General features: G+C 38.4%; 1 protein-coding gene across 1 annotated transcript; it reads right to left on the bottom strand.

Annotated features, from left to right (window-relative positions):
* Positions 1 to 2,492: 2,492 nt before the first annotated feature.
* On the bottom strand, positions 2,493 to 9,912 carry LOC132277220 (VIN3-like protein 1). Its single transcript, XM_059779003.1, has 5 exons — positions 9,749 to 9,912; positions 7,772 to 7,835; positions 5,008 to 5,647; positions 4,267 to 4,577; positions 2,493 to 4,159 (listed from the first exon to the last, which is right to left on the bottom strand). Exons 2-5 carry the CDS (start codon positions 7,800 to 7,802, stop codon positions 2,976 to 2,978), a joined length of 2,166 nt encoding a protein of 721 aa, XP_059634986.1. The 5' UTR covers positions 7,803 to 7,835; positions 9,749 to 9,912; the 3' UTR covers positions 2,493 to 2,975.
* Between the last annotated feature and the right edge of the window lie 258 nt (positions 9,913 to 10,170).

The following is a 10,170-nucleotide window of genomic DNA, read 5'->3' as shown; positions in this document are numbered from 1 at the left end:
TCCACAACCATCACCATCCCCACCCCCAAACCACTGCCACCATCTCCATCCCCAACAACCACCGCTGCATATTCCGGCAGACCTTCACCCTTCACCACCAATCATCACCACCAATTAATTACAAAGCCAAACCTAAAAAAAAAAAAAAAAAATTAAAAAAAAAAAATAGTCAAGCCATCACCATCGAATTTTTCTCTCTGGCCGTCCTGGCTCGCCGACCACCATCATCCAAAGCCGAGCTCGCCGTCGCCATCATCCACGGCCGAACCATGACATCACTATCTTCAGCCTTGCACATCACCGAGCTCGCCGTCTCCTCCATCCCAGCCGACATCATCAAAGCCGAAGTTCTCCGCCGTCATCCTCATCTGACCCGCCGCCGATTCATCCATGACACGAACCAGTCCGTCTCCACCGGCCGAGTTCTCCTTCTACCATCCACAATCGGCATCTCCACCACTACCCATTAAACTCACCACAACCACGAAATCCCCAAATCGTCCGAGGCAAAAGCCCTATGTGTTTTGTTCTATCTATCTAATACACACACACACACATAGAGGCGTGATCTGTGACCTTCCACTTCCAATTCCAGCGACGGTAAAGAGCTAGAAGCGGATCGGACGATGCTGACGATGAGCAAACTATCCGGTGACGACCAGCCACGATTCCGATGATGCAAAGAAAACCAACGAAGATGTAGTCCATATCAGCTCCGAGATCGTACGGCTTTGAATCACTGTTGGATTTCGGAACAGAGGACTCGAACGGCGACAGAGTGCACTCAGGATTTGGGGACGAACCGAAACCATAGGGTTACGGCGAGTGAAGATTATTGTTGTTGTTGGTGTCGAGGGGAATGAGGTATGTTCGATGATGAAGTCGTCGTCAGTAGCAGCTACGGAGAATTTGTCGTAGTCGGTTGGAATCTCGTCACCATGATGGGTCGCCTGCCTTGCCGCCACCACCACCACTACTACCACGTGAGAATGATGATGAGGCGGTGGCGGCGACGGCTGAGGAGTGATGAAGATGTAGCGTGTGGCTGAAGGGTGATGAAGATGTAGTGTGTGTATCTTTTCTGTATGAGCATAGAATAGAAGACCTCTCACGATAGGGGCCTCTTTCTCGTAGCTCTCTAGTATCCATTGTCATGGTGTTGGTGGCGGCGGGGAGAGGGTTCTTTACACAGGTGGGTTCGGGTTAGGGTTTCAGATGGGTTTGGGTTAAGGTTTAATCCAAGGGTATTTAAGTCAATTAAAATGTCAATTTTATAGTAAGGGTAATAAGGTCAATTCACCATCTTCAAGATCTTTTTGTCCATTTTTCAAACTTGAAGGGGTGTCATTGTCCCAAAATAAGCAAACTATCATTTGGGTGTCCTTTTGGTAAACCTCAGGGGGTGTCTTTGTACTTTACCCTTAAATGTAACTCATTTTATAAGTTCACATCATTTGAAATGAAAATTTATATTTAGCCAGACAGTATTTTGATAATGAAATTAGAATATTTCGAGATATTGTACCTGGCCTCTCAAAAGTTGAATGTGAATATGATAATTTTCATTTTTCAGAAACTCTTTACTTTAACAAAAATAAATAAAACATTCTTGTGTTAAATTCCATATATTAATGTAATGCATAAGACTAGCTTAAATTATTTATTTAGTCACTGATAAATCATTAATTGACAAAGTTAACAATCTCTCACTTGCATCTACTGCTCTTTTTATGAGTCTTGTCACTAAAATACACGCTTATAATACTATACTGTATAATAGCTTTGACAAAAATCAATTGTGTCTCTCCTATTTAATATTAAAAAAAGAAAAGAATCCAAATTGTGAATTTTCTTTCTCTTTTTTCTCTTTTAGTTTATAAGTATAAATAGTGACCCTAAATATAGATACAATACAAAGAAAGAGGTTGAGAAGGGTAACTGTCAACTCGATGTGAATTTGCTTTTGTTAGACGGTAAAAAATTACTCGATTGAATACCTTTTTCTCCTGGTAAAAAAGGTACATTGATAGAAAAACTGAACTTCACTTCACTTCACTGACCCACAAAGGCAAATGATCCCCGAAGCTCTCACTGCATTTATATCTCAAAGCAAACTAGCTTAAATAGTGAGCATTTCAATGCCTGTAAACATACTGGAATGAGGCAGCTAAACATTTCGCCGTTAAAAACTTGAAAATGTTGAAGATAAAACAAATGATGCAATAACAAAACACCATTCCATCATCTCGACTGATGACCATTCTTAGGCTTCATCGCATCCTTTCAAGAAATCTTGAGTTGAGAAGATTTGTGTGAATGTTCTGATCACAACAATAAAAATTCTCTCCCTGGTCTGTACCCGTTATCCTTCACAATACTTGTAAAAGTCTAAACAGATGAATGAATCAGCCCCTCATAATGATAAAAATAAAAATAAAAATAAAAATAAAAAGAATTGCAATGAATATTTGCAGAGAACCAAGGAAAGCAAATGAATGAATACGAGATATCTTCATTAACAAATAATAAATGGCACTTCATTTGCGGATGGGATTAGGGAATGCCATCTTGTTCTCAAAGGTCTAGGTTTACCTACAAAGTAAGAATCACCTACCATAAATAATTGAGGGGCAAGGGCAATATTAACAGTATCTCTGTAATCTTTCATGACTAAAGTCGATTTCACTGCTTCAAATGTATAATTGAATGGTTAAGAGTTGACAATTGCCTTCTATAATGACAAATCTCCAGCCCAAGTGCTCTCCAAGCCAATGAAAACTACTACTGTCTCCGCAAACAACAATCTGAATCTTTTAGCCGGCCTGGCTTGTCTGAAATACAGAAGAATCACTTCTGATAGTGACTAGAAGAAATGCCTGTACAAATAATGGGTAAAATACTCAGCAATAAGTTATCTCGGGAAAAGATAAATATCAAGTTAAATAGAAATCCTGTCTTGCAGAATGCCCCCTTATTCAATGCCACAGCTTACTACAGATACCACTCCGTTGCCTCTTGCTGGATATGATATCAGAAAAGGAGTCAACCAATTGTCCTCCCAAACTACTTGGATCATCAATCAGTGTTTGAATAAAGGTATTGACCACCCTGCGCTCCTGCTCTGTGGATCTCAAGCTAAACCATGTTAGCAATTTCAGCCTGAATTCCTTCTCAATATGACCTTCAAATTCCAGCCATCGAATGATCTTCACACAGTACTCAAAATTCTCATCCAAGCAACCTGATTCATTAGAGATTTGAAATGGTGATGCATTAATCAGAGTGCTATTACAATCGTGTGTCTCATTCGTGGTTCTTTTCCTGCAAAATTCTGCCCGCGAATCAACAACCAACACTTCCCCAGCCTGCCCATGGGTCCAATTGTGGGAGTCACCGCTGCCATGAGATCTCGCTAGACCATTCTTCGCACTGTCACGAGAAACAACATCATCATCTGCCTCAACAGCCTGCCCTATATTGCATCCATTATCTTCATCCCTAGAGGATTCAAATGGAGGGGTTAGCTCCTCATTTAGATCAGGCACTGAAGAAACGTTTAAGTCAAGCCCATGTGAAACGGATGGCAACTGGTCTTCTTCCAGAGTTTCAGGCTTAATCCATTCAGTAACCCCACAGCATGCTCCTATATCTAGACCACAAAGCTCGTCAAGGCAACCTCGTTCTTGAGCCCTAAGCAGGTGCACAATCTTCCCAAGATCTCGGACCTTGAACTCAGATGAGGTTCCACCAGCCACTACAGTCCTGGCTTCCCTCTTGGCATTAGCACATCCTTCAGTATGAGGAACCTCTTTCTTATGATTAATGGCAACTGAGTTGGGATTCTTGCGAATTATCTCCACACTCTTGGTGAAACACTTTGCCTCGGAGTGTCCCAGGTCACCAGCCTCTGTGTAAGAAATTATCCGGAAGGAGTACTCTGTGCATGGTTGCAAACTGGAAATTAAAATCCTTCTCCGATCTCTTGGAAAGACACAAATAGGCTCTTTTGAGTGTGTTTCGTCTCGACACCTGCAATACCAGAGCTTGTAGCCCTTAATATCATCAGATGATGCAGTAGAAAGTTCTCTCAAAACAATTACAACTGAAGAAGATGTCACTTCTTCAAAGAGGAATCTGCAAGCTGCAGGAAGTGAGCCCTCTGCAAGGGAAAAGAAAAAGAAATTTAATTTATTCGTTGAAGCGAATATAATGTTAATTCTTTCCAAAATTATACAGAAAGATAGAAAAGTTGTTATGAAGAATAACCTCTGCAATTTGGGTTCCCACTAGAATTGGCAGCCAGCCATTCATCTGCTTTCTCAATTGCAAGAGTGCAGAGTTTCTGCACATCACCAGCAATAGAAAGTCTGCTGACGATGCCCCGTGCCATCTTAGCTGAAACTCCATTTACCGGACCCACATCTGTCTCTAATTTGGCCTTGGCATCTCTAACAATTTCAAACAAATCTTTAAACCTGGCAGTCCCATCTAGGAGCCTGTAACTCAAGAATATCCTATAACAAAGGACATCAACACGGCGTGCATCCTTTGCTATACTCAGCTGCTTCTTCCAAAATCTGGCAGAATGAATAAAGGACACCGATCATAATTACTTCAAGTTTATGTGATCTCTCTATATCTTCCCGCTTTGATTGATTTCAAACCCAAGATACAGCCAAGAAGCACTGTTCTTGTTCACCAATCAATTTGGGTACTGTGACTCAAGTGCTTCTCTTCAAAAAAGAAAGAAGAGAGCAACAAAATTCATTCAAATCCTTGAGAAAAATTCATAACAAAATGACGGAAAGTAAGAATATAATTTGAAATTGATTTCTAATGGAAAAGGTTTTTCTATAAAACAACTAAGAACTTAGTACGCATTTGTGCTGCTACTTTACGGTTTTAACTTCTCTGCCTGTGGGTTGGGGGAAGGGGGTAAGAGACTCTCCTGTCATAGCAAACATTATAGTTTGATCATAAATCATTAAGTGCAAGCAAATAACTCACCCAAGTATCCCTGATATTTTTCCACAAGAAGCACAACAATAACTCCCATCTAGCTGCATTAACTGCTCAAGATCCACAACCCCTACCTTTTCACATTGAAGGGCGCACTCAATGTGACAAGATAACCCACAGGAGTCTCCCTGACCAGATTCAGATGTGCATGCCAACCAAAGACTAGGATCCTTGTTGTCATCAAATAAGTGACATATGCAACAAGAGCATCTCTTGCAAAATATGTCATCCATTGAAAGAACAGCCCTACATGCAGAATTTTTACAAATCCATGAATTTGCACGTCCAAAATCTGAAGACTGCTCTGCAGCTGGTGGAATTCGAATAAGGTTTTCCCCTTTCCTGTGTTTCCTAGAAAAAGGCTGATCCTTAGGACTTAAAGATGCATATCTTAGTTCCTGATGCTTAAATGTTTTCTTAATCTCCTTTGGATGTTGTTCTGTCATTTTGCTTTTAGATGAAGTGGAGTGTTTCTTTTTCTTGTCAAAGCAAGTTTGAAAAAGGTCCTTCTTGGGGCCTGATTTCAGGAACTCTTGAAGAAGTTCAGGACTTCTTGAAGCATCATCTGAATGTCCATTTTTCTCTGGAGTGCTTTGCACACTGGAAGAAATACTTTGAACACCAGAGACTGAATCAGAAAAACATACCAACTGAAAAAGTGAGTATACATATCACAGAAATTCAGAAATAAAACTGGGCTAAAGAAAACAAAATTATATATCATGAAAATTCTAGAGAAAAACAGAAAAAAAAAATTGTCAGTAGAAGACACAAAAATCTAACCCAACTCTTAAATCCCAAGCATATAAATATGCATGAAATATTCTCTCTCTTCTTCACCACTCAAGTTAAGTCATCACCTTCCACCTCACTCTAACATGGTTTAAAAATCTTAATCATCACAATTAGCCCTACCCCAGGTATCTAGTGATTGCATCCCTACACTTTCCCTGATTGAGCTCAATACCAAACTTTCCAAAATCTATCTTCCAGATACCCAGCCTTAGGTTTATATATGAAAAATCATCCTCTATCTATCCTTCCTCTGGGATATTTGAGAAACATACTTAGTTTTACAAGTGTCAAATCTGTAAATTGAATATATTTACACTGTTTGATCAACCAAACAAGATCATGAACATATTCATTGACCTTCTTCCTCATATATTGGAGAAGTAATAGTTCTATATAACACAATTCCGCATAGTTTGTCAGCTATTTCTCTGGCCTGATAACTGATAAGATCACTTCAGACTGCCATAAGTGACAGATAGATTGGTGGAATGTTTTTATTTTATTATTATTTTTTTAATAAGTAAATTTTTTATAAAAAGCGCTCAAAAGGGGAACGAATCCCAAAGAAACAAAAAGGCCAAAAAAATGGCTCAAGCCTTCAAAGAGGCTAAAAAGAATACAATCTTCTCAAAAGATCTATAATCTCTCCCCGAAACCCAACAATAAAGAGTGGAAATAATGGAGAACTTAAGCATAGAAATAAGCTTCTCCTTTCCATCAAAATATCTCATATTTCTCTCGAGCCAAATGCACCACCAAATACAAAGAGGCGTAGCCCTCCAAGCATCCTGAATGAGAGCCCCAGCTGAAAAACCTCTCCAAGCCTCAATCAACCCGCTAGAAGAACATGGCATAACCCGAGGAACCCCAAACAAACCAAGCATCAAATACCAACAAGCTCTAGCCATGCTGCAATGTAACAGAAGGTGATCAACTGTTTCCTCATCGCAAAGGCACAAGTAACAACGATTGACCACCATTTGATTCCTCCTCCTCAAATTATCCTGGGTTAAAATCCTACCCAAGACAGAAGTCCAAGCAAAAAAAGCCACCTTAAGGGGAGCCTTGGAGCACCAAATAGACTTCCAAGGGAAAGGACCACCGTCTCCAACCATAAGGCACCTGAAAAAGGACCTCACCTCGAACCGACCCTAAGAGTTAGGATTCCAAAGCCAACAATCAGAATCCCTATGACATATCTCCTGGCGATACAATAACTCCAAGAAGCGAGTGACCTTCTCAATCTCCCAATCCTGAAAGTGCCTCCTAAACTGGACATCCCAAGACAGTCTTACGTTATCAAAATGATAACAGTCAACCACGAAGGCCTGCCTAACAGAAGCAATCCTGAAGAACCATGGGAAAGAAAGAGCCAGGGGAATCTCCCCACACCAAGTGTCCTCCCAAAATCTTATCCTCCTACCATCCCTAATCCAAAAACGAATATGTTTGCCAAAATCATCCCACCCCTTGGTGGAATGTTACAAGATTGACGACAGCAGTCCACTGATAGTATAAAGTTACTGACTACAATCAATATAAAAAAGGTATCCTTCTTTACCAAAGACTGATATGATCATATTACGCAGAAACTAACAAAGTTGATCCTATAGTCAAATCTCCTCGTATTTATTTCAGTAGGGCGACACCGTGTTAGGGGCCGGGTGCTCCGCACAGCTTCCGGAGTGATTTGAAAGTTCCGAAACCGCTTAAGTTGCAAATACTTAATTAGCTCCAACATGAAGATTAACTCTCAGCTCTAAAATATTTTGTATTAACTTGTATACAATACCCCGGATGTAGAAAATTATAAACACAGTACCAAATTCCTCTTCTATTTTCACTGTTGTTATGCAAGGGGCAATAATGAGTAGTAGACAATGAGCATGAAGACTAACATAAGTGACTACACTACCTAAAGAATAGTGGAAAAAAATTGGAAATATCAAGGTCTTACCTTTAGCAGGGAACTTATCTTCCAAATCCATGCTTTGGAAGTTGTATAATTTCAAGCAATACTCCTGTGACAATCAAACATGATCATACATTCAATTCAATTAATTACAGAAATAGTAATTGAAGTAAAAGAAATAAATAACCTACTGCTCTGATACTTTTGCATAAAAGAAGAAATTCCTAATGGTTTAAAATTTGATAAATATCAACCAGTCATGTATTAGCCTTGGGAAAACACTTTCTTGAGTTAAGTTACCAACAAGTTTTGTATGATAATTTATAATATTCTTCTGATGGGCATGAGGAAGGCAACATTTTTCCTCACTGCAAGTAACCAGTTTAACCAAAAGAGTGCATAATTGCCTTAAATTACAGTTGAAATCTATGAAATGGACAATTGAAACTTCTGTCTGTCATATAATGATCACACAATTTCACTTGCTTTAGGAACTGCACATTCCAAGAAGAAACACAAAGCCTACAAAGAAATACTAGGTTTTTCAAAGAATTCAAGAAATAAAAAAATCCAGAAGTAATGCTTTGCCATAAAAATGAGAGCTTACTGAAAATTCTTAATTGGACGTCATATAAATATGGTGCAAATGAGAAGTGGAGGAGAACTTACTGCCTGAGGCATGAAGTAGAGCCCGATGAACTTAAGAATATATTGAACACTTTTGAGATCTTTTATAATAAAAAATGTTGGTATGACCGTATGAGGTGAAGATGAGATTTGATTTTATATGCTTTCCAGTAAAAGAAAAGTGAATAGTTATAGGGAAATTACTAGAAATAATATTGGAAAATTATATATGACAGGAGAAATGGCTAGAATTAGAAGCTATAATCTTCTTTTCTTTTCTTTTTCTTTTTGGCTGGATTGGAACAATAAAAAGACAGTTTATATTAAATCAGAATATATATGACAAATTACAATGCTAGAATTAACAAAAAAGTGGTCATATGTCTTAATGTCTTTATTCACAAAGGCCTAAAAAAATATTTATATATATATATATATATATATATATATATATATATATCCCGGGATGAAAAAATCAGGCATGTAACAAATTTTAAAGAACATGAATGTATTAACATAAAAACGAAGAGTCCTAAATGAAATTTTGTGGTGTCTACATTTGCATGTGGCATTTTGTCGTCGAGCCTGCTATGCACATGAACCCATACCACCAATTAGTACTCACTAAGAAAGGCCTAGTAGAGTTTCTGTTTGGAAATAAGGAAACATTTGATCCAACCAAGGTAAAACAAGAGGAATAAACAAATAACTAAATCTATCAAACATGAATGGCTTATCATAAAAATACAGGGACTAAAATGAAATAACTTTGCAATCTTTGAAGCGTATAGCATGTTGCCCTCATCCACAAAGTCCTAGAAGAGCTCTAATACATAAAGTTCAGAAAACTTTTGTTAACAAGCAATGTGGATTGTGGAACAAAAGAAAAAGAGTTACCACCCAGTCCCCAACAAGGAGAACAATTACCTTGTATTAAAGGTATACATTGGGTATTAACAAGCTTGCTCACTTGCATGCATCTAGGAAGAAACTGATCAAAGCAAAATCAGCAAAATTGAAACGAATACGATACAATTGCATTTGACTTTTTTTAACATTTATTCACATCTTACTGTCCGTACATTGTACAAATTCAACAAAAAAGGGGTTGATGCTAGTTATAAACTATTACAAGTCAGCTGAATTGGGGCCAAAGCGCTTACATACATACGCATCAAATTTATGCATAAAATTGACGCAAAATTTAAAAGGACAAATAATGGAAGGAGGAGATAACACATCACATATAAAATAACGGATCTGAGCACGTAAAGAGCCAATAAATCATAATATTTACATACATATATATTTTTGCATATATAAATATATATATGTATATATAATTAAACATATACACGCACAAACAATGAACAGAGAGAATAATATTATAAATACCTCTGAAGAATGTGAGGAGAGAGAGACATAGAGAGAGAAAGAGACGAATCTAGGGTTTCGATGGAGCGAAGTACGAAGGGCGTTTGTTGGAAGAATCTCTCTGAAGGGAACTTCGTCTGTTAGTTGGTTTAAGATTGCAGAATTTGCTCCAAATTGTGTTCACGCACGCTTTAGAGCTACTAAAACGGAGCAAAATCACGCGCTGTTTAGAGCGCGTAAGCGAACTTACTGGTCCCCAGACGTAGCCGTACCACCAACCCATTCGATATCTTTTAACTGGGTCGTACATTCACGCTCCTAAGAAACGCGTGAAGATATAACTCCCCAAATTTACCCCAAATATTTTTACATTCATTTTCCTAGCCTCCTTATTAAATTAATGCGTTGCCATTTTGAATGTTGATGCAGAGCCTTTGGGTAGA

The sequence above is a fragment of the Cornus florida genome, unplaced genomic scaffold (assembly GCF_030987335.1).
Source record: "Cornus florida cultivar Cherokee Brave unplaced genomic scaffold, ASM3098733v1 CherokeeBrave_3.0.0_Hap2_Chr10, whole genome shotgun sequence".
Taxonomy (NCBI): domain Eukaryota; kingdom Viridiplantae; phylum Streptophyta; class Magnoliopsida; order Cornales; family Cornaceae; genus Cornus; species Cornus florida.
Note: the sequence above shows the minus strand (reverse complement) of the source record. Positions and strands in the feature narration are given on the sequence as shown.

What these genes read in the sequence shown, in the direction of transcription:
- LOC132277220 (XM_059779003.1), bottom strand. Translation starts at nt 7,802, where the DNA reads ATGGATTTGGAAGATAAGTTCCCTGCTAAAG. An exon ending in AAAATATCAGGGATACTTGG is followed by an intron (nt 4,578 to 5,007) that starts GTGAGTTATTTG and finishes TCATTCTGCCAG; the next exon opens with ATTTTGGAAGAAGCAGCTGA. An exon ending in TGGGAACCCAAATTGCAGAG is followed by an intron (nt 4,160 to 4,266) that starts GTTATTCTTCAT and finishes TTTCCCTTGCAG; the next exon opens with AGGGCTCACTTCCTGCAGCT.